The sequence below is a fragment of the Gadus macrocephalus genome, chromosome 6, assembly GCF_031168955.1.
Source record: "Gadus macrocephalus chromosome 6, ASM3116895v1".
Classification (NCBI taxonomy): domain Eukaryota; kingdom Metazoa; phylum Chordata; class Actinopteri; order Gadiformes; family Gadidae; genus Gadus; species Gadus macrocephalus.
In genome coordinates, this window is record NC_082387.1 from 1036353 (window position 1) to 1060392 (window position 24040).

The 24040-nt window shown below is 42.4% G+C and overlaps 3 protein-coding genes and 1 long non-coding RNA gene across 10 annotated transcripts in view; 2 read left to right on the forward strand and 2 right to left on the reverse strand.

Annotated features, from left to right (window-relative positions):
- Positions 1-24040, reverse strand: part of skap2 (src kinase associated phosphoprotein 2) — a 362220-nt gene that overhangs the window by 201006 nt on the left and 137174 nt on the right. The window lies entirely within an intron of this gene.
- Positions 7912-8398, reverse strand: LOC132459159 (uncharacterized). The gene is made up of 2 exons (XR_009526119.1): positions 8344-8398; positions 7912-8194 (listed from the first exon to the last, which is right to left on the reverse strand). It is a non-coding gene; the product is annotated as an uncharacterized LOC132459159 (long non-coding RNA).
- cbx3b (chromobox homolog 3b) lies at positions 16997-20110 on the forward strand. Of its 3 annotated transcripts, none has more exons than XM_060053553.1 (5): positions 16997-17180; positions 17684-17824; positions 18046-18196; positions 18691-18815; positions 19068-20110. In XM_060053553.1, coding segments are annotated over exons 1-5 (534 nt in total). In that variant the 5' UTR covers positions 16997-17178; the 3' UTR covers positions 19183-20110. The 3 variants fall into 3 exon arrangements, with proteins under 3 accessions (XP_059909536.1, XP_059909534.1, XP_059909535.1); XM_060053551.1 differs by having other exon boundaries at positions 17001-17180; positions 18646-18815; XM_060053552.1 differs by having other exon boundaries at positions 17003-17333; positions 18646-18815.
- LOC132459160 (sorting nexin-10B-like) lies at positions 20408-22606 on the forward strand. Of its 5 annotated transcripts, XM_060053550.1 has the most exons (5): positions 20408-20508; positions 20771-20854; positions 20950-21050; positions 21210-21311; positions 21868-22606. In XM_060053550.1, exons 1-5 carry the CDS (start codon positions 20497-20499, stop codon positions 22079-22081), a joined length of 513 nt encoding a protein of 170 aa, XP_059909533.1. In that variant the 5' UTR covers positions 20408-20496; the 3' UTR covers positions 22082-22606. The 5 variants fall into 5 exon arrangements, with proteins under 5 accessions (XP_059909533.1, XP_059909532.1, XP_059909531.1 ...); XM_060053549.1 differs by lacking the exon at positions 20408-20508 and having other exon boundaries at positions 20607-20854; positions 21213-21311; positions 21923-22064; XM_060053548.1 differs by lacking the exon at positions 20408-20508 and having other exon boundaries at positions 20623-20854; positions 21923-22064.

The window sequence follows — 24040 nt, forward strand, 5'->3', positions numbered from 1 at the left end:
GTAAAATCTGGAAGGCCTTTCACAGATCTACCGTCCGATATTGATCTGCAAGTCTTGAATGGACTAGACATGGGAAGAACTTTACATTCAGACCATTCCTGTGCAACAATCAGCCAACACATAGCAAATGAAATGCGAAAGAGAGTAGTTGGAAAGGTCCTTCAAAGTGGAGCAAAACTTTCTGTTATGATAGATGAAGCTACAACTGACAGTAAAAAATCAGTATTGATAATTTATATTAGAGCGAGCCTAGGGATGAGTGAAGAGCCCCTAACATTCTTCTTGGATCTAGTTGAGCTTTCTGCTACCAATGCAGGTGAAATTTATCAAGCTCTAATGAATAACCTGTCACATCATGGCTTCTCTGAAGCTATTCTGAGTGAACGCTTTGTTTGCTTTGCATCAGATGGAGCTTCTGTAATGCTTGGAAGTAAAGCAGGTGTTGCAACCAAAATTGTAGAAAAGTTTCCAAACGTAATGGTGTGGCACTGCATGAACCACCGTCTTGAGTTGAGTGTTGGAGATGCTGTTGAAGAAACTGTAGGGATGAATGACTTCCAGTTTTTCTTTGACAAAGTGTACAGTCTCTATCATGCATCGGCCAAAAAACGTCGTGAGCTCACTGAATGTTGTGAGGAACTTGCTTTACAGTGTCTGAACATAGGGAGAATTCTCAGCACTAGATGGGTGGCATCCAGTTACAGGACCATTAAAGCTGTATGGCAGCAGTACCCTGCAATCCACAAGCACTTTTCTAATGCCTCAGTTGATCCTAAAAGAAGTTCAACAGAGAGATGCATGTTCAGTGGTTTAATAGATCACCTTTCTAATGCCACCTTTGTGCACAATCTTGGAATCATGTATGACGCTTTAGAAGAGTTGTCTGAATTCTCTCTCTCTCTTCAAGACAGAAACATGACGCTCCCCAAGGCTGTAGCAACTCTCAGTCGGCAGGTCCGTGTGTTGAAGTCCATGGCAGAGCAGCCTGGACCAGCGGCAGAAGTGGCTCAGACTGCAATGGGTTTGAAGCTATTCAAAGGGGTGCCACTGACAAATAATTTAAGACACAGGAGAGAAATAAACCACCAACATTTCTTTCATGCTTTGGCTGCTAAAATTGAATCAAGAATGGGATCACTGCCTGGAAAACAGAGAAGCAAAGAAGAGTACCAGAGCTTTCTTAACAATGTCAAAGTGCTGCAGCCATCAAACTGGCCAGATGTGTGTGGTGTTCGTTATGCCGAAAAGGAAATACAGGAACTCTGCTCCTTTTTCAAGCTTGATAATGGCAGACAAATTCAGAGAGGAATGAGGGAATATATTGATATGGTGAAACTCAAATCTGTTGGTGAAATGACACCACAAGCACCAGATGAGCTAAAACCCCTCCTTCAAGCAGTGAACACACTGGTCATCTCCACAGCTGTGTGAGCGTGGGTTCAGTCAGATGAACATTTTAACCACAACTAGAAACACGCTAGAGGTGAAAAGTATGTCAGCCTTGCTTTTCATCAAGTGTGTTGGCCCTCCACTACAAATGTTCAAACCAGATGTTTATGTCAAGTCTTGGCTTCAAAGTCATTGCTTGGCTAATGATCTGAGAGCAAGAGCCCGGAAAGTTTGCATTAAAAAACATGATTACGAAACTCTCTGGAAGCTTCTATAAGATACTGTAGGGGAGAATGGGGTAGGTAGCCATTGAACAAAACTGGTCAGTTTATTTGTATTTGTATTATATCATATTGTATGTAGTATTTTCAGATTTTGTAAATGCTATATTTGTTTAATCCATGTTCTTGCACTTGAATGGACTTCACTTGAGAGGATTCATGTTCATTTACAATGTTTTGTGAGGTTTTGATATTGTATGTAGTATTTTCAGATTTTGTAAATGGTATATTTGTTTGGACTTCACTTGAGAGGATTCATGTTCATTTACAATGTTTTGATATTGTTTGAGTATTTTCAGATTTTGTAAATGGTATATTTGTTTGGACTTCACTTGAGAGGATTCATGTTCATTTACAATGTTTTGTGAGGTTTTGATATTGTATGTAGTATTTTCAGATTTTGTAAATGGTATATTTGTTTAATCCATGTTCTTGCACTTGAATTAAAATGGACTTGACTTGAGAGGATTCATGTTCATTTACAATGTTTATTGGATGAATTCCCAGTAGATTTATAGGTATCATGAGTATGAAGTTGCACTTGCACCCAGTGGGAAAATGTGTCCTCTGCAATGCATTTACCCTAACTATGTAGGAGTGGTAGCCATGGGACCAACTCTAATTCTGAGGTGCCTTGGTCAAGATCAATGACAGGAGTATCTGACACGTAATATATCCATAGCATGCATGTTGTTTTACAGTAATAGAATATAATAATTATCTTTGTGCTTAAGCAATATCAAAGTATAAGTCACCATTTTAGGATTTGATTCTCAGATATGCATGTTGGACTGTTAGGGTATAGGTCTGGGAAGAACTTCAGGCCAAAATCTTGCAAGCGAGCCGCTGGGTGCAGGTGCAACGAGATGGAGCACTTGCTGAGTCATTTCCTGTAGGGCTGGAGCCACAGGTTGAAGCGTATGCGTCCTTTGAAAACCCCCTTTGATATATAAGAGACCCCAAGGTACAGTTTACTTAAATGTTTTCGCCTCAGTCACCTATTGCATCACTTCCTTTAGGGCTTCGGCCTCCTAATTGATCATTGTAGTATAATTGAATGCCCTCTTTCATATTATATGATACTTCCACCACTGGGACGTGGCAACAACTCTCCAAATCCCTATGAGGAGGGGGGGGATGCTTTTGGACAGGGGTGTACACTAGACATAAATAGGAAGCAAACTCAGGAGAAGGAATGACCTCTCACAAATATTTATTGAATAAATTGTTTCAAATAACCCTGCCTCGTTAAATCAATGAACTTGGTGTTTTGCTTTCAAAAATAGGTTATAGAAGAAGTCTAAACTGCAGAAAATAAAAACATCCAAGCTGCCTTTTAAGGATACCTCGGAATATCTGTCTATTTTTTAACCATCGGACCCCAGTTTACGACAAAAACAACACAATTTACGGCAGCTCCTTTGCCGCGTGGTTTTTAGAGCCATGTAAGGATTAGAGGGGGCGGTCGATAGCAACCACCATAGCAACCATGACGGTCAAGTGACTGGATGCAGCCCCGTTTAAAAAAATAGAATACCACCCAACACACTCAGGAGATTAATGATAATCTCCTGAGTCTTTATTTGCATGGGTTTACATTTCGTCCTTTGTAGCATGGAAAAAATCGGAGAAACACTCCCATTCAGAATGCATTGGTTTACATTTCGTTCTTTGGAAAACGGTTATTTTTATTTATTTATTTATTTTCAGTTTTTGAGGTGGTGCTTCAAAGATGCTTTGGTGGTGCTTTAATTTTTCTGCAATAATCCAATGGAAAAACCCGTTGGCTTTTTGTCAAGGGAACCCAGGGCGACGCTAACTTCCGGGTTGGCCAACATACGTCATCCCTCCACCAATCTACTGTAAAAACAAATGTTCAAGTTTAATGATAATGCATGAATTTATTCTTTATTCTGCCATAGTATTTATTTAGGGGGGGGGGGGTGGTGGATCCAGATCTCGGGCAACAGCGCAGGGTTGCCAGGTCCTGCAAAAAACGTGCTGCCCACCTACCGTTCAAAATCCACCCAAAATGTCCTCGAAGCATCCCAAATAAAGAATGATATTATTGGCCATTTTGGCCAACGTTTTGAATGTAATAATATTTGAGGGAATATTTTTTTGTTGTTTTAGCAGCTAAATGCACCGTGTGTGTGTGTGTGTGTGTGTGTGTGTGTCTGTGCGTGCGTGCGTGTGCGTGCGTGTGTGTGTGCGTGCGTGTGTGCGTGTATATAACACGCTATTTTATGTTGAAATGCGACGTAATCCAGTGTTCACGAAACGTACACTGTCAACGTATGCTTTTGGCGACTGGGTTGGCTCTCAGATATACGTGTTTCTAACAAGATGATATCATTAAAAGTTACATAAAGTAACAGTTTCATAACACAAACGCAGGAAGCCCGTGAGCTGCTAGTTTAGCGAAAGCAGCGTCCCTAACAACCTGACGTCGTTGAAACATGCGAGCGAGCCGATCAAATCCTAAACTATAAAACTAAAGATCAGACACAATCACTGACTGAAGATTATCCAAGTCATAAATATATTTCTCGCTAGAAATGTTATTAGAAACACGTTTAACGGTGAATCGGTCCTAAAATATTGCATTTCCCAATCAGATAATAAAGATTAATAAAGATCATACACATTCACTGACTGAAGATTATGTAAGGAAAATGTACATTTCTCGCTAGAAATGTCATTAGAAACGCGTTTAATGGTGTATCTGTCCTAAAATATTGCATTTCCCATTCAGATAATAAAGATTAATATAGGCTACGACGTGTTCCGGAGCCGCGGGGGATTCTGGGAATTGGGGTTGTCAGTTGACAAATGGGGCTTTTGTTAACTTGTTTTGTTGTTAGGATTAAGTGGGGTTAATGGGTTCGGGATGTTATGTGGTTGTGTGTTGTTCGATTAACATTGTTCGTGTGTTCATTGTTGTCGACACCGTCACCTAGAGTGACGTGACCATCGTTTCGTGCAGCTGTTCCGTGTTGAAGTCTCGTTCAATAAAAAACAACTCTCGTTGTCGAGCGTTCAATAAAAACCAACTCTTGTTGTCGAGCGTGCCCCCCCCCTACAAACGTGTCCCCCCCCCCCCCCCCCTTCAACTAACGTGTCCCCCCCCCCTACAATCGTGTCCCCCCCCCCCTCCCCGGTCAACAACAGTCTACCTCCCCCCCCCCCCCCCCCCTAAACAATCGTGTCCACAATTTGCCGCGAAAGCCGTGAAACCCAAACCCCGAAACCGCCTCCACAGCGGCACGCGTGGATACTGTAGGTATAACACGCTATTTTTTACGTTGAAATGCTACGTATCCAGTGTTCATGGAAACGTACACCGTCAACGTTTTTTCTTGGCGACTGGGTTGAAATACCACACGAGATCAGGATGGGGAATTTGTTTCTCTGGTGCTTCCAATGCGAAGCATGGACAAGAAGAGGCATTTCCAGTATTTTCGGATGTCGGCGCCAAAGTTTGATGATCTCCTTTCGCGAGTCATCCGATATCTTCCCGACTGTAACCAAAACCGGCCCTTGTCAGGGAGCAGCTGGCAGATTATTTTTTGTCAGATGCTGGCGTGTTTCCCCACCAGTACAATGTGCTACGATTGGGTATGCGCACTGACCAATAAATGTATATACATTGGTCACTTGGAAGCATGACCTTTGATTCATTAGTTATCATGTTACACAAGTTACCTAATTTGGTTTACGTCAAACTCATTAATTCATATCCATATAAAATGTTTATACAACGAGCTATTGCCTTGACAGATGAATGAATTATTTAAGTGTAGGCCTATAGCCAAAGGCTTTAAGTTATAGCGCATAATGTCCACAGAAATTATATGGTAGGCAACATTATTAGAGAAAAGGGGTTTATTTATCAAATACAGAAAATAGTCCCACCATACACGCACACATTTTTCATTCACTACACACTCACGCTTTCAAATTTCATTCACTCAAAGAGGCTACTGAACTTATGTTTCACACAGAACATGAACATTTATGTTTCACATAGAACGTGAATGAACACAAAACATTACGTAATTAATTCAAATAGGCTAACACTAAAGGTGCGGCCACACCAGACGCGTATCTCGCGTACTTTTTACGCGAGATACGCACGTATAATGTTGCTTGACCATTTTGTGTAAAAAATGGTCGCATACGCGCAATACGCGCTATACCTGTCCCTGAGTGACTTCCACCTCCTGCGACATACGTCCACTGACAAGAACATATATACATATTAAGTTGTGTAACCTGACAAGCGGGACAGTCTGTTGTAGTAGTATCACTTAATATTACTGCTAACTGGTGCTACCGCTAACCGGTGCTAACTTTTTTCATAGTAGAACACAACCGATAGCTGAAGCCAAGCAAAATACACACACACATTATTCACTGATCTTACCAGGAACGCCAATATCCTCTGCCACGTCGACCCACGCCCTCTCTGTTTTGTTCCTGTCCCTGTACGACACCATCGTGGTGTCGTACAGGACAGGACGGCCGCACACGGCGACGATGATATTTTGATCCACCTCCATTTCTGTTCGTGTAGTGTCTGTAGTGTTGATCAGCAGAGAAATAGTCCGCCAAGACGTTGAGGTTGCTTAGTAACCAGAGACTCTGTCCATGCAAGTGAACGGAGCGTTCCCTCTTCGTCATAACTATCAAACCAAACATCCTTCACATTCACCGAGCGAACATTATGAAAGTAAAATGCACATTTCTCGCTAGAAATGTTTCCATAAAAGCATTTAATGGCGTAACTATGTTACTATTTCCACACAGAATAAAGAAAGATGTCGGCCGTATGCTTCTGTCCAAGCTCACTACTCTCTGCCAGTGACGTCGGGTCAAGCTCAACGCTGATTGGGCAATACGGCTAATCGTCATGCGTATGAGCGTAAAAAGTTCAATTTTTTTAACTCTTGAAATGTACGCGATATACGCACTTTACGTGCGTATAGCGCGTAAATATACGCGCAATACGCACGTACAATGTTGCTTATACGCGTATTACGCGTAATACGCGCGTAAACCAATGGTTCCCTATGGAAAAAATGGCGATTTCATACGCGAAGTACGCGAAATACGCGTCTGGTGTGGCCGCACCTTAAGGGCCCTTACATAGTCGACGCGAGCGACGCGCGTAAACGACGCTAGTGACGCGAGCGCCGCGCTTCCTTTTATAGTCTACACAGCATACGCGAACGTCGCGGGCGTAGTGGTGTATTGCATTACATGCAATACACCACTTACACCACGGGCGGCAGCAGAATCGCCGGTGTTTTCGCGGCTTATATCGCGGGTGACATTCCGATCAAAATGTCTACGGAAGAAGAGTGGATTTTATTACTCCTTTTACACCGGCAACGACAACGCAGGAAGCGCAGAGATAGGCGGTGGTATGTGCGCCCTTTGAATACCACACGAGATCGGGATGGGGAATTTGTTTCTCTGGTGCTTCCAATGCGAAGCCTGGACGAGGAGAGGCATTTCCAATATTTCCGTATGTCGGCGCCAAAGTTCGATGATCTCCTTTCGCGAGTCATCCGTTACCTTCCCGACTCGCACCAAAACCACCGGAACCCGATCGGGGCTTCCCAAAGGCTTGCGGTTACCTTGAGGTACCTGGCAACCGGCATCGGCCTGCAAGCTCTTTCGGCGAGCTACAAGATGGGCACCAGCACTGTGTCGGGCATCGTGGAGGAGATGTGTTCTGCCATCTGGGACGCCCTTCAGGGGGAGTTCATGGCCTTTAGCGGAGGACATAGCGGAGGACATAGCGGAGGAATTTTGGAGGCAGTGGCAGTGTGTCGGGGCGATTGACGGGAAGCATGTCAGACTCAGAGCTCCAGCACGATCGGGAAGTGACTACTACAACTACAAAGGTTTTTTTTCAATTGCCCTTATGGCTGCTGCTGATGCCATCTACAGATTCATTTATGTAGATGTTGGCGCATACGGGCGTGAGAGCGATGGAGGTGTCTTGGGTCGCAGTGCCTTCGGATCCAGACTGGCAGAGGGCAACCTCAATCTACCCGCCCCTGCTGTCCTACCAGGCACCACAACGCCCAGTCCTTATTTTTTTCTGGGGGATGAGGCCTTTCCCCTACAGGTGAACCTGATGCGTCCCTATCCAGGTGAGAATAAAAATATTGAATAGCTATTTATTGTTTTTATTACATTCATTAATTATACATGATTGAATTAATTATAGGCAAGGCAAGGCAACTTTATTTATATAGCACTTTTCATACACAAGGCAGACTCAAAGTGCTTCACATATAAACATTGTCATACAATAAAATAAAATAATAGATAAGTAAAAGAAAACATATGCAAGAAATGAGTAAAATAGAAAGTGCAATGTATTTAAGAGAAAATTAAATTGAAAGTTAAAAAGGCTTTTTAGTAAGTAAAATTGAAAGTGCAATGTATTTAAGATCAGATCAACAGTCTCTCTGGAACCCAAGTCGGGACTACAAACCGACCTAAAGGAACTTGGTCCTTTCTCTGGAACTCCAATCCAGATTCTAGGACTCTAACCCAGACAGAATTTGGACACAAACTCAGGACTCTAACCCTTATACAAACAAACTCAGGACTCTAACCCTTATACAAATACAAACTCAGGACTCTAACCCTTAACAATATTCTAGGACTCTAACCCAGCTTCTAGGACTCTAGCCCAGACCAAAGGCCTTATTCAACAAACAAACTCAGGACTCTAACCCTTATACAACCTTTCTCTCTGGTATCAGATCATGTCTTTTTCTGGTAAAAATAGAAAATAAAGGGAAAGTTAAAAAGGCATTTTAGTAAAATAAAGGTAAAGTATTTCTGAAAGCTAAAGCAAACATAAAATAGAAAAAGGCATTTTAGTATTAAAATAGAAAATAAAGGCAAAGTTAAATGTATTTAAGATTTAGCAGAAAGCTATAGCAAACATAAAAGTCTTCAGTCTTGTTTTAAAGGTGCTCAGAGTTGGGGCAAGTCTTAAATCCTCTGGGAGTTTATTCCAGCTATTTGTTGCATAGTAACTAAATCCTGCTTTCCCATGTTTTGTGTTTACTCTGGGGATAATTAACAGATTGGTCTCAGAGGATCTTAGTGGTCTAGAAGGCTGATGTAGTGGAAGCATATCAGTTAAATATTTTGGGCCTAAACCATGTAGGGATTTATAGGTTAGCAACATGATTTTAAAGTCAATTCTCTGACCTACAGGAAGCCAATGTAACGATTTCAGAATTGGTGTAATATGATCAAATGTTTTGGTCTTTGTTAGAACTCTAGCAGCAGCATTCTGAACAAGCTGAAGCTTCCTCAGAGTTTGTTTTGGGAGACCTGTAAGGAGACCATTGCAGTAATCAAGCTTACTAGTGATAAAGGCATGTACAAGTTTTTGTAAGTCTTCGGTGGACATGAGCCCTCTAAGTCTTGCTACATTTTTAAGGTGATAATATGCAGATTTTGTAACTGATTTGATGTGACTGTCGAAATGTAAATCTGAATCCATGATAACCCCTAGATTTCTGGCTTTGATAGAGGTTTTCAGGGACAGAGAGTGAAGGTGTTCGGTTACTTTAAGCCTTTCCGTTTTAGAACCAAATACAATTATCTCTGTTTTGTCCTCATTTAGTTGAAGGAAATTTCGGCACATCCATTCTTTCACTTGCTCAATGCACTGGCACAGCAGATCTATGGGCCGATAGTCATTTGGTGAAAGCGATACATAGATTTGCGTGTCATCAGCATAGCAATGATGGTCAATATTGTTATTTTGCATGATTTGCCCTAGTGGGAGCATGTAGATGTTGAATAAAGAGGGTCCTAAGATCGAACCTTGTGGGACTCCACATGTCACGTTGGTTGATTCTGATACAAAGTCGCCAATGGAAACAAAGTAGTTCCTATTTTGTAGGTAGGACCTGAACCAATTTAAGACGGTGCCTGAAAGCCCCACCCAGTTTTCTAACCTGTCCAGAAGTAATGTATGGTCTACAGTGTCGAATGCAGCACTGAGGTCAAGTAGCATTAGTATTGAGATTTTGCCAGAGTCTGTGTTAAGACGGATGTTGTTTACAACTTTAATAAGGGCGGTCTCCGTGCTGTGCAGGGGTCGAAATCCTGATTGGAAGGTGTCATAGCAACCAGTTGATGCAAGGAAGTGATTAAGTTGCTGGAGGACAACTTTCTCAATGATTTTACTTATGAAGGGTAGATTTGATATTGGTCTGTAGTTGTTAATAACAGAGGCATCTAGGCTCCGCTTTTTTAAAAGGGGTTTAATAACTGCAGTTTTCAAAGCTTTTGGGAAATTGCCTGACTGGAGAGAGTTGTTAACTATCTGCAATATGTCTGCTGCTAGGCAGTCGAAAACATTCTTAAAGAGGTTGGTAGGTATAGTATCAAGGCAACAGGTGGATGTCTTTAGTTGTGTCACAGTTTCCACAAGATTTTGAGAGTCTATAACATTAAGGCATGCCATCCTTGCCACGTTATTTTTGCCTGAACAGGGTGGTAGTCCAACATTTTTGTTTGAAGTGGAGATATTGATGGCGCGTCTAATTTTATCAGTATAAAAAGCTGCAAACTCATTGCATTTCTGCGTGGAATGGAGATCAGGTGGAATTTGTGTTGGGGGGTTGGTCAGTCTGTCAACAGTTGCAAATAGGGTTTTTGCATTATTAGTGTTGGTTTTAATGATATTGGAGAAAAATGTTTCTCTAGCATTTTTTAAGTCTAAATTGTAGGCACGGAGGCTCTCTTTATAGATATTATGGTGAATATGAAGTTTTGTTTTACGCCAGATGCGTTCAACCTTCCTGCATTCTTTTTTCTGTGCTGTTACAGAAGCAGCTTTTCTCCAGGGTGCCTTTTGCTTTCCAGAAATCGTTTTAACCTTATAAGGTGCAATGACATCTATGACTTTCAAAATTTTCAAATTAAAGTTTTCTACAAGATCATCAGCAGAACATGGGTTTAGAGGTGGTAGCAAGGAGATGGCCTTTTTAAAAAGTACATTAGAATCTTCATTGATATACTGTTTTTTGACAGTGTTTGATTTTGTCTGTATGTCGGGAATAAAATATATGTTAAAGAAAACACAAAAGTGGTCAGACAAGGAAGGATCAGTCACAGAGAGATCAGAAACATTGAGGCCCTTTGTGATAACCAGGTCTAGAGTGTGCCCCTTACAATGAGTAGCCTCTTTCACATGTTGAGACAGTTCAAATGTGTCCAAAATGGTAAAAAGTTTTTGATTTGTTATTAAGAGACCTCACATTAAGTAGAGCCATCCTGATGGTGCTGTTGATAGGCTTTAAGGTTGTTTTTGGTTTGGAGGCAATAGATATGAGATTTGTGAGGTTAGCAGTGTGTCTAAGTTTCCCTTTGTTTACTCTCTTAGTGGTTACAGCATGAATGCGAAAGTTGCCCTGCTTTGACGTAGGCAACCTTGGGTTCAGCAGATTATGAGAAACTTCCTTTATACTGTGTCTACGGCTGAACCCTTTTTTGTCTCAGTAATACTCAGGACTACTATCAGTACGGTGGTGGGGGTGGGGCGCCATCCTCCTGGGTGATAGCAGCTTGCGGCCATGACGTGGCGATGCTATCATTGACACAGATGCAAGTTTGATGCCAGCATATTCCAGTTTCTTAAATTCGGCTGGAAAATCGCAAAGGGAGACATCGGAGACTCTATCCCAGCTGGAGTTGTTGTTGTGGCTATGGGAGAGATGAGGCTGGAGGTCATCGTCGATGGGGGAATGCAGAGGTGGGGGGTGGCCGTTCCTCGCCAAGCCAGCATCAGCGATGGGGGAGGGCACAGTGTCGATGGCGTCGGGCGGGCTGTTGTCTCTCTTCAAGGTCTGTGGGCTGTCTGCTATCTGTGTGTCAGATAGTGGCAGAGTAGTTGTGTGGGGGAGGCTGTAGTCTTGCTTCTTCTCAACCTGTGCTCTGATTGTGGCCTGTGCGTCAGACCATGGCAAGATTGTGGCCTGTGCGTAAAGCGAGAAGAGAAGATTGTCCCTCAACAGTTTTGAGCCTAACCTGTTTGGGTGTAGGCCATCTGCTCTGAAAAGATATTTGCGCCCCCAGAATAAGTTGAAATTGTCAATAAAGTCCCTTCCTCTTTCATTGCAGACTCTGGAAAGCCATGTATTCAGTGCAAGTAGACGACTGTTTATTCCCCTGTCAACTGTTGGTATGGGTCCACTGATGAAAGACTTGATGTGTATTTTGTCCAGTGTATCCAATAGATCAGTGTAATCCCTCTTCAGAAGTTCTGACTGTTCTCTTTGAATATCATTAAATCCTGCATGCACAATAATCTGTGAGATTTTGGGGTTTTCCAATATGATTTTGGCTAGTTCATGGTTGATATCACTAACCATTCCATATGGGAAGATGCATGTTTGGATCTTCTTACCGGTTATATCCTTGATAGTTGAGTCTCCTATAATCAGAGTGTCTGGTTCATCTGTCTCTGAGATGGGCCCTTGTTGGACGGTGGCAGACACATGCGCAGCCCGCCTCCGTGGCGACTGGTTGTTCCGTCTCTGTCCGCACTGTCCGTCCGGACGCATCTCGGGGCTCAGGGGTGCATCGGTGGCAGGCGCGTTCTTGGACTCTTGAAGTGGCAGGAACCGGTTCTTCAGTGGCAGGGTTGACGGGCTAATCCGGCTGATACATGTAACTTTAGCTTTGGGTAGTTTAGCATTTGGCGTTGAGTGAACTTGTTGATTAACTTTGGTATGTTGCTTTGGCTTAGCGCCGACTCTGTGCCAGTGAGACGCAGCTGGAACTGTCTCTCTCTTGTCCAGCTTCGGGAAGGATACAGTGTAGCTTTGGTCATCTTGCTGTATCTGAGTGAGCTCAGAAAACTCACCCATCGGCACTGTATCCTGTAGGAGTCCTTTGCATTTTTCTACTGCTGCTAGTCTCGTTTCAATTAAAGCCAATGTCTTTTCCAGTTTGGCGCAGTCTGTGCATTTCCCAGTCTCCGTGCCTGAGATATCCGAATGCGGAGGCATGTTGGCGATAGGAAAGTCCAAGGCTTTTTCTGCGGTCTGATCCAGGAGTAAAAAGTGCCAAAATGTATTGTTGAATCAAGCGATTGAGGACGACGGAAACAAACTATATACTGTTAGGTAAATAAAATAAGATAAAGTAGATCTGAACGATGAATTAAGTAGTTTTTTTCCAATGCCTAGCGGAGCTTCGGGAAACATGACCTCTCTCTCTGCTCTCTCTCTGTAAATATACATGAATTAGTCTAACGAAAAATGCATAGCCTACCCAGGCAGGCACACAGTGCGCGCAATGGCACACTTGACCATTACTATTCAAAAGCCGTGTAAAGTTGGAGTCAGCCAAGTCATCTGTTCTGTCATCTGTTCTGTGTTCCTGCATGACACTTATTTGTCTTCTCATTAGGTACTAACCTGCAGGATAGGAAGCGCATCTACAACTACCGACAGGCCAGGGCGAGACGCGTAGTGGAGAATGCCTTTGGCATATTGGCTGCGCGCTTCAGAATCTTTGGCCGTCCAATTGACTGCCAACCTGAAAAGGCGGTGAAGATTGTGAAGGCGTGCGTGGCTCTCCACAACTTCCTGGCATCCACCGAACGAGCCAGATACATGCCCGCCTCCTTTGTGGATACGACCGCTGACACCGGAGAGGTCCAGCCTGGAGAGTGGAGGCAGCATGTTGAGGGGGACCGGAATATGGTCGACGGACCACGGTGTTCGGTCGGCAGAGCCAGACCATCTCAAAGAGCGGCCCTTGTCAGCAAGCAGCTGGCAGATTATTTTCTGTCGGATGCTGGCGTGTTTCCCCACCAGTACAATGTGCTACGATTGGGCACTGACCAATAAACGTATTGTTCACTTGGAAGCATGACTTCTAATTTATTAGTTATCACATTACACAAGTTAACTAATTTGGTTTATGTCAAACTCATTAATTCATATCCATATAAAATGTTTATACAACGAGCTACTGCCTTGACAGATGAATGAATTATTTAAGTGTACGCCTATAGCCAAAGCTATAGCGCATAATGTCCACAGAAATTATCACCATTTTAATATGATGTGCATGTATTTACCTGTATGTCAATTGTGGCACATTTACATTTAGGGCATTTAGCAGACGCTTTTATCCAAAGCGACTTACAATAAGTACATTTGTCATAAGAAGTGCATCAATATATCGCTGTCGGTACAGAAAGGATGTTCATAGAACCAAGTGCAAGTACCACAATCGCTAGGTTAATCAATTCCCCGTATTACAGACATGATGGCAGCTGCTGCAGTTGCTACACAGTTAAGTGCTACAATACAATACAATACTACAATACAATACAGTGTACAATGGTGGTCAGAAGAGGAAGGGTGGCTATTGCACCCATTGCACTCCTGACCATCCCTGGTAGAAGGGATCCCCTACACTGCGTTTCTTCTCAAGATTTCTTCCTTGCTGATTCAAGGGAGTTTTTTCTTGCCCGTGTGGGGGCATGGGTAAAGGGGGGTGTCACAAATATTTGGCCTGTTAAGCCCTTTGAGACTGTAATGGTGATTAAGGGTTATACAAATAAAATTGAATTGAACTGAACACTGAACTGAACTGAATTGAACACACAGAACATGAAGAACGTGAACGTAATTAATTAAAATAGGCTAAAACAAATAAGGCCAGTAATAGAAAGAACATCGGAACATCGGGTGACAAGAAAATCATTAAATCTCATAATCCCGCATCAACTGTTTGATGTCGCGCATCAAAGAAGAACTTTGCCCCTGTGGAAGGGTTCGCAAGAATTGGCAAAGGTAATTGGTGAAGGAGAAGTGAATGTCATTCATGTCTTGTTCCCTCATCCTCTCTCTCTCCCTCTCTCTCTCATTCTCTTCCACCCTTTCTCTCTCCCTTTCTCTCGCCTTCTCCATCTCCTTCTCTCTATCCTGACGGATTTCCTGCAGCCTATCGAGGAGGGCAGCCTCGCATGGATCTGCATTCGGCCTGACGCTCTTCCTCTTTCTTTTGCCCCCACGGGAGGCTGATGACGTCGGGGTATGAGATGATGGGGTAACTGGGAGGGTGGTGGGAGGGTGGGGATGAAGAAGAGAAGAGCTAGAGGCAGAAGTCATCTGGGTGGTGGAAGGGTCGGATAGTGAGGAAGAGGTAGCAGAAGCCACTCGTGTCGCGGGGGAAGGGTGGGGTGGAAGAAGGGAAGAGGTAGAGGTAGAAGCCATCACAGTGGTGGGAGGGTGAGATGTGGAAGAGGTAGTGGTTAGAGGGTCAGATGGAAGTGGACATAGGGATAGGGATGAGGCGGGGTTGGGGGTTGATGGAGGTGCCTGATCTGCCTGGAAATTAGGCCTTTCCTCCTCCTCCTCATCGTCTTCCTCACCTGCCTACAGAAAGACACCTGTTTTCAAACATCCTGACCAAGTAAATAGCCTACCATTACCTACATTGAACAGTCTCTCTCTACACACACACACGCACACACACGCACACGCACACACACACGCGCACACACACACACACGCACACACACACACACACACACACGTTGATTATGCCTACATACCGGAAAATTCGATTCGGTGGACCTGTGCCTTATGAACTCACTCATCCAGCTAAGTTGGGTCAGGATCTTAGGATAGCCGAAAGTTATTTGGCCAGCCCCACTTCTGCAGGCGATCTTCCACTTTTTATGCGCTCTGGTGTATTTATCCCGGACGGCTTTCCAGTCTGATTTAACTTTTTGCAACCGATTTTTCCATGGCAGTTGCAACCTACCTCCACGCCTTCTCCAAAGCATTTTTGTTTGAATGTAACACGGATGAAGTGTCATAAATATGCTGGTATAATCTTATTTGCTCGCACAATTTTTCCTCTTCGCCCGCCATTTCATTCGAATTTTCTTCTGTTAATATAACCTATAGTTTAAATTAACGTACAATATTTGCAGTATCGCCCCCACCGACAACGCTTGGTATTGCATGGATCGGCGCGTCGCGTATCAAAAATTTGGAGGACGCGTTTTGCTACACTTCGACGCTTAATGGCGGCCGAAGCGTAGCGTCGCGTAGCCTTTTGGACGCGTAAGCGTAGCGTTGCGTCGACTATGTAAGGGCCCTAAAACAAATAAGGCCAGTAATAGAACGAATATCGGGTGACAAGAAGATCATTAAAATGGCTCACAATCCCGCATCAGATGTTTGATGTCGCGCATCAAAATAGCACTTTGACCCTGTGGAAGGGTTCGCATAAATTGGCAATTTTCAATTGCCAATTTGCCAACTTGCTAAATTTTCAACCGAATTACAAACGGTTTGGTTTATTACAAACGTTATTAACGTGGTTATGATATTGTACGTATTTTAGAACATTATTCTATATTTCATTATTCTATCAAAATTATGCAGTGTCATAACTACATCTCTGACGATTATAACAAACCAAACCGTTTGAAAATCGGTTGAAAATTTAGCAAGTTATGGTTGTTTAAAAAGTACATGAATCACTAGTACCAACACAATGTTATGGCTGAGCAGCTTACTGTGGTAAGATGGCCGCTAGTGGTGACGTTCGACTCCATTGGCCAGCAGCGCGGACGAGGCATCTAGTTAATATATATCTATGGATATTACCACCAGTGGCCAGTCAGTGTCGTTGGATATTACAATATAAGTTTAACCCAATAAACCAGTTCAGCAGTTGATTTCTGTGAATTTTGCCCAATGAGCGTTGGGGTCTCGCCATGTAATAAAATGATCATGAAGAAGTAAGTATAAACGCGTCCAGAAATAACAAAACAAGCCCTTATAACTATGTCAAGAGCAATTTATTTTTATTGGTATTATATATATAGTAGTATTGGTACACACACAAAAGAATACTCTTTTTATACAAATGTTATTTATTCTCTGTTCATTAATTTTTAAGCTATGATAATTTGACATCCTATTTTTTAAAATATATTATGTTTACCAAATAATGACTGAGGCAAAGACTCATTCATAATATTTTCATTAATGATTATTATTAAGAATAGATATTTAAGGATATCAGAATATATATTTTTATTTTTATTTATAACGTTTCTCTTCTTCCAGGATTCTTTTGTTCTTTCACATATAGGAAAACTTTATTTTACTTATTTCAAATACAAAGTTTTTAAAACTGAGCGTGTAAGTGTGTGTTAGTGTTGTAATATGATGTCGTTACATGACATATTTATTTATTTGAACCAACCCAGGATGAGGGTAGGGCCGTGGCAGAGCCAGCCGTACTTGGGCTGCTCTCTGCTGCTCGGGGCTCCGCGGAGCGACACACCGGCAGAGCAACCAAACGGCGGATCCTTCCTTGATTGGTCAGCGATGCGTCTGTTGTTTCCTCCCGGTGTTGCTGGCATGACCTTTTCCCTTGGCAACCACTTCCTCCCATCTCCGTCTACGGCCATCTTTAAATGTAACTCATTAATGGAAAGTAGTTACCTTATGTAAATACACCGATTTGTACCATAAGCGGATTTCTAGCGGTGTGTGGGTGTGTTTCCTCCACAAAGAGTGCCTATAGATCACGCTGTTCGTTATTCTCCGACATTAAGGCAACAACGACAGCGTACGTGCGCGTTATTGTTTACAGTAGGCCTTCTGCCTTATCTGTCCTTGTTTAATCGGAACTTGGATGTGATCGTGCATGGTTTGCAATGCTAACCAGATGTACTGCAGGACATTATGTGCAATAGGTTGTGTTATTTGTATTATTTCTGCTTCCAAATCGAGCAGCAAGTGGAACAATGTCTACTAGACGGACGGAGCGGGACTGAAGGACAAAGTGCTCCTTTCTCTCTTGCCATGTTCTCCTCAATCGTCTGGGGAATTGCGTGTTGCCTTGTAAGCAGTTGTTTTTGATTGATCAAAATGAACGAGGAGCTAATGTTTAATAGCGTCCTGGATGTTGTTTTGTAGGATGAGGAAGAAGCAGACCGTCAGACAGAGGAAGCCCGAGGAGACTACGATGGTCCAGGAATTTCTAGTTGAAAAAATAATTCGTCGCCGAGTCTTCAACGGAAGGGTGGAATATTTCCTCAAGTGGAAAGGCTTTACAGAGTAAGTACTGCAGGTTATGTTTGCATAACTATACCTGCTCTGTAACTTTTATCTATCTATATACATTGTTTCATTCTGGTTCCCTCTCATTTAGCTATGACTTTAGCTTCTAATACTCAAGCCACTCGAGGCTGCTAATGGCAACACTTACATCAGTTATAACTTCACAAATATGTATTAAAGTCTGACCAATTTTCTATCTTTTGTGATGTCCTTAATAGTGCTGACAATACTTGGGAACCACAGGATAATCTGGACTGTCCTGAACTCATTGATGAGTTTCTCAGAAACATGCGCCTTTCTGACAACGAAGAAGAACAACCTCAAGAATTCATACTCGATGAGGAATTGTCAGAGCAGGAGGCAGAAATTGTGAGTGTCCACAAACGTGTGATTAAGTGCTCTGAACTTCCGCAAACTGCAAAGTTGTTATTTTAAATAATGTGAAAGTCTTAAAGTAACAAGTTTAGGCAAACATCACTCCCCATGTGATGCTGTTCCTGGTTTTGGTCATTTATTTAAAAAAGAAGCACTTGCATATCTGTAAAGCTGTAATATGTATAAAACATTATGACTTAAATAATATTGAATGCATTGATGGTCTAGTTAGAAAATACAATTATAACAAATGTATGTGAAGCTGCTGCAGCACTAGTAAAATATGGTAGGTATAGAAATCATTTGAAAGTGCTTTGAGTGGGCACTGGATAGTAAACGCTGTATAAATGCAGTAATGATGCAATCCGTTAAACTTTTATTGAAACACTCAAAGACAATCTATTTGACTGCTCCGACGGTTGTGTGTCTGTTGTGCTGACCAGTGCTCGCAGTACAGGGAGCAGAGTGACGTTGTTCTGGACTTCCAGAAGAGGGATGTGACAGGGGCTGGCCTGGACCCAGACCCAGACCTGGAGCTGGACCTGAACCGGGAGCCCGAGTGCATCATCGGCTCCACAGACCAACACGGAGAACTCATGTTCCTGGTCAAATGGTGTGGCACATTTCATCTCCCCTTTTGCATCAAATTAGAATGACTATACACTATTTCACGAAAGAATCACACAACTGAATAAAGTTACTAATGGAAGAACTTTTATTTCTAGAAATGGGATTTTTACAGCATAACTATTTTGGAGGTCTGGACACCCTTTCTGGGGGTCCCCATTTGACATGTTTTGTCTCAGGTTCCGGGTGGGACTAGAGTTCTTAACATAACCTGACCACATCATATCATTTGCGTCAGGAAAACCTCTGTGTCTCTGCTGGCGGCGCGCGAAGCCAGCGCCAGGTGTCCTCAGGCCGTGGTGGACTTCTACCAACGGAGGCTCAACTGGCACTCTGGAGACGAGGACCAGTAATGTGTGTGTGTGTGTGTGTGTGTGTGTGTGTGTGTGTGTGTGTGTGTGTGTGTGTGTCAAAAAAACCTAGTAGAGGTGGGTATTAAGTATCCCAAGGTGCTCAGGATACTTGCCTGCTCGCACCAATTATGGTACAAGCAGGCATTGGCAACTTGTTTTCCTGACGTGGGTATTGAAAGCGAAAGATCGGCAAAGGCACTTGTCACTGCTTCTCCCAATCTGTGCGGCCCTAATAGGAAGATGGAACTCTAACTGCTGTCATAACCTCTCCTTAAACAACCTCTTGTTGTAGCTAGAGCAGCTGTTTGGAGGAAGGCGTGTTAGAACATGTGTTTTAGTCAAGGTTAGTGCGTGTGTGTTTTATTCTTTATACTTTACTGTCATTGTAAATCTCCAATGGTTGAAGATTTATGGGAGAACACGTCCTTAACACCTGTTTTTATGTTGGTTGGTTTTTGATTATACATTATTTACCAAACTATGTTTGCACCTTGAATAGATCTTTGATGGAAACCACCAATTGTTTTATTTTTCTATGGATTATTCTGTCCAATATTTTCTCCGTAACGTATGCCATGTCATTTACTCATCATGTAGGCATCATACCAGCCTTAGTTGTTTGTTATGTAGTCGGAAACATGAAGAACAACTCACAATGTACTTAATTGTGCACCTGAACTGGCTGACTAGATTCTTTAAATGTAGCACTTTAGAAGGCCTGACCATCAGGGAACATGGTCTTTGAGTGGTTGAACACCACCATGTTAAAACAGCTGAAATCCTCCTGCTGGCAGCACCTTACCTTTACCTAGATCCATGAATGATGGGACAGGACCATGAACCTTATGAACACACTACCGAGTTATTGTAACCATCGATCAAGGTTTGGTGGAGGCCATGAATAAAATACACTTTTAATGACCCTTTATTCTTTCTGTTTTCTTCTTACTATTGTCCATAAGCAACAGGAATAAACATTGCTTGAGGGCAACTTGGTGTTAGTCTGGGAGTTGCATAAAAAATGGGATGAATAGTTAAAGGAAGGCGTTGAGGTCAATGTGAACAACCATGTGATATAAAAGGCTTAACATGCCCATGACACATCTCAACACATGTCTTCTACTGTAAATCAGTTGGTCATTGAAGTAGCAGTGGGAAGGCAAGTTCAGTCAGGTGACCAAATTAGGAAACCTTTGCTCTTGTTTTGCACCATAAAGTATCAAGGGATTAAAAGCAAAGTGGTAGCTCACTCGAGACACAGACTAAGGGTTTGGAGTATGTGCCAGGGCTCGGCTAACAGGATTTATTGATGGCATGGTTACTGAGGTGGGTCTTACACCTTACTATTAATCTATTGAATCTATAACAACAGTCAGTGTAAGCTTTTACTAGTTGTTTTACATTTGAAATGAAGATTTAAATTCTGTTGAAATACATTGATAAAAGTTAGTACTTTACTATGAAGAGCCATGTGAGACACTTCTTTGGTGGGGGGTTTCCTATGGTCGCACTTCCTCAATACGACATTAGAAAAGTTCCCTTTTTGGTATTCTGGTTACAACTGCCTGCTTCTCACACAATGCAACAGGACATCAGCGTCTGGGTTCGGGACCCGAGGATCCAGAACACCGACTTCTGGCACGCCTATATAGACTACGAAATATGTTTACTTGTAAGTAGAAATAATTATTTAATGTTTGAATGATTGATGGTTTCCTCATGTTAATTTAAAAACATGAGGTACACATGCCTCTCTCCTTCTCTCAGACTAACAGTCTTTGCTTCACCAAGAAGATCTCGTGTACAAGGAGGCGGTTCAGCGAGTTTGTATGGCTGAGGCAAAGACTCCAGGTGCATTCACTGCTCATGTAAGTGTGTGTGTGTGTGTGTGTGTGTGTGTGTGTGTGTGTGTGTGTGTGTGTGTGTGTGTGTGTGTGTGTGTGTGTGTGTGTGTGTGTGTGTGTGTGTGATGATCAAAGTTAGAACCAAATGTAACTGACTCGCATCCATATCCTTTTTGTAAATAGTAGCAAGCTCCCACAGATGCCGCCGAAGAACCTGTTTTTCAGTCTGAACAGCGCCCGGCAGATTTCTGAGCGAATGAAGGGGCTTCAGACCTTCCTGGAGCAGTAAGTTATCAGGGCTCTAATCAATACACTGATGACCTTTCCCACAGTACTACGGTAAACACACACTGACATAACGCCCATGTTTTAACAACCGTTCCTGATGAGAACACACACACACACACACACACACACACACACACACACACACACACACACACACACACACACACACACACACACACACACACACACACACACACACACACACACACACACACTGTGTCACATAAATGGTCTAGCATGGGACCAGGCATCATTTATAAAAAGGAAATGCAGCACATTACACTAAATGGGATAGGTAGATAAATACTACATTACATTGAGATGTTTTTTTCCAACTGTGACTTGCAAGTTAGGCTGACAATAAAGACATACAATCCCAAAGTGCTGAGCAACCAAGTTTCTAAATTACAGAGTAGCTAGGAATTGCAATCAGTTGGTCCATTGTTTTGATTTTAGTTTTTTTGTGTTAGACGTAGTACGCCTCAACCAAGTCTGTAAAATAGTCTCAAATCAATGTAGAGTAAATGACAAAGGTGTTTATCTGCGGTATCAGGATCCTGGTGAGCCCCTACCTGCTGTCGGACAGCTGTGTTCATCTGTTCCTGCAGTCCCGCCTCAGCGTGGCCCAGATGGACGCCTGTGTGGCGGGCCGGACACGCTACTCTGTGGCCCAGGCCATCGAGCGTGGGGGGCAGAGCCTTCCCCGCTTCCCCTCTACAGAGGACCTGAACCAGGGCTCTTCCTCCTCCTCTTACTCTAACATGTAGCAAGAGGCTAGTGTGTATGTGTATATGTGTCGCACCTGACATCATTTGTGCATTTCTAGAAGAGATTTTATGTTATGTTATGTTTCACTCCCCTCTTCTGTTATTTTTGAGTACTTAGAAAATAGCTATCTGAATAAAAAGGTACTGTAATATTGTTGTTATTATTTTTACTATTACTATTATTACTAATAGTAGTAGTAGTTTTATCGGGGTGCTGCAGGACTACGGTAAAGACTGTAGTAGTAAGCTAATGATATGGCTGCTTCTTGGTCTAATTGTTTGTTAGTTCTAGTCCGGTACTCTCAGTTCCAGACCCCAGCAGTATGGACGGAGCCCTGAACACAGAACAGACTGAACCATCGGATGCAAGAGGATCTATACAATAGGAAACCTTCTTGATATCCTCTGTCTTGTCTTGAAAACATTTCCATGAAATAATTGATTTACACATTGTGGCCATTTGGACTCCTGTGGCCTCAGCACCTTGTTATGTAAACTTTACACTGCATATTATTTTCCACTGTTGTCTTTGTGTTGGTTTTTATTTACTGAATAACAAGCATGACACGATCCACCTGAAGATGGCAGTGTTGTTACACCAATTATTTGGTTTTGGTCATCTGTAATGTGAAAAATGTATTAATCTTCTGTGGCGAGGTGCAAAGTGAGGTTGAAAATATGTTTCAGTAAAGCCACATAGTTTAAGATGCAAAGAAGTGTTGAATGGCTTGAATCAAGTGAAGGTATTTGAATAGAATCGTAATGGAGTAAACAATGTGAACATGCACACCATTTAAAAAAAGATATTTGGTTGGAAACAAAAAGGGTTAAACAAATAGCTAATGTGATCAAGTTTGAATACATTTGAGATACAATTTAGAATATTTTAGCTTATTCCAAGCTAATATGATCATTTTAAATTTGGAATGGATTCTCTATGAAAAATTGAGGAAGGAGATTGGTCCCAAAGTTTGTAGACAATAATAAAGAGGAAAGAAAAAAAGAATAAGACATAAGAACAATAGTTGAGCGCTGCATGCAGCCAGGGACGTCCCTATAATTCTGGTGGGCCCCCTGACAGAATTCAGTTATGGAGCTGGAAAATAATAAATAAAATATTTTCAAAAAATATAAAATTATATATAGCCTACATTTTTAATGTTATATATTCATTCACATTTTATAATCATTAAATATTGGGTAATACTGGTTCAAAATTGGATAGTCATCAGAAGAAAAGGAATAACATCTGAATAACAACATGATAAACCTATACCTACTTACCTAGGCTACTTTTGTACACTAGATAGTTAGTATTTAGTTACACATATTACTACTGGGTTGTAGTTACTATAGACAGAAATAAGTTAATAGACTGACAGTGCTGCTTCTACTTAAGGCCGATATATGCTCTGTTTTAAGGCCGATTTAGGGTCGTTTTAGACGCAGAGACGTAAGCACGTAATTTACACAAGGGACTTGTTTTAGACAAGTTTTGATTTACGGTTCCTTGTTCCTTGCGCGTGTTGCAAGGGGATTCTCTGTCAGAACAGTAGGGGGAGCAACGAACGAATCTGTGGGCGTGGAAGTGGAAATCGCTTGTTTATATTTATGCACTTCCAGTATTTTCGACGAGAGTAGCAGTAGCTAAGTTTAGGTTAGTGGTCTTTTTCCACACTCTGAACGATGTTAAGGTTGCTGTAAAACCGGAAATGTGAGACTCCTGAAAGGATGTGGTTAGCTGGCCAATCACAGTCTTTGCGAGCTGCGTAGGGCCGTAGTGTTTTAGTCGCATAGTCAGGAATTTTGGGCGACGCACTTAAGCACGTAAGGGGGGATATTTTACCGCGCAAGGGGGGGTTATGTATCTTACGTGCTTACGCGTTACGTCTAAAACAGAGCATATATCGGCCTTTACGCCTCGTGCCCACTGCACCGTCAGTCAACGGACGTGGGAAG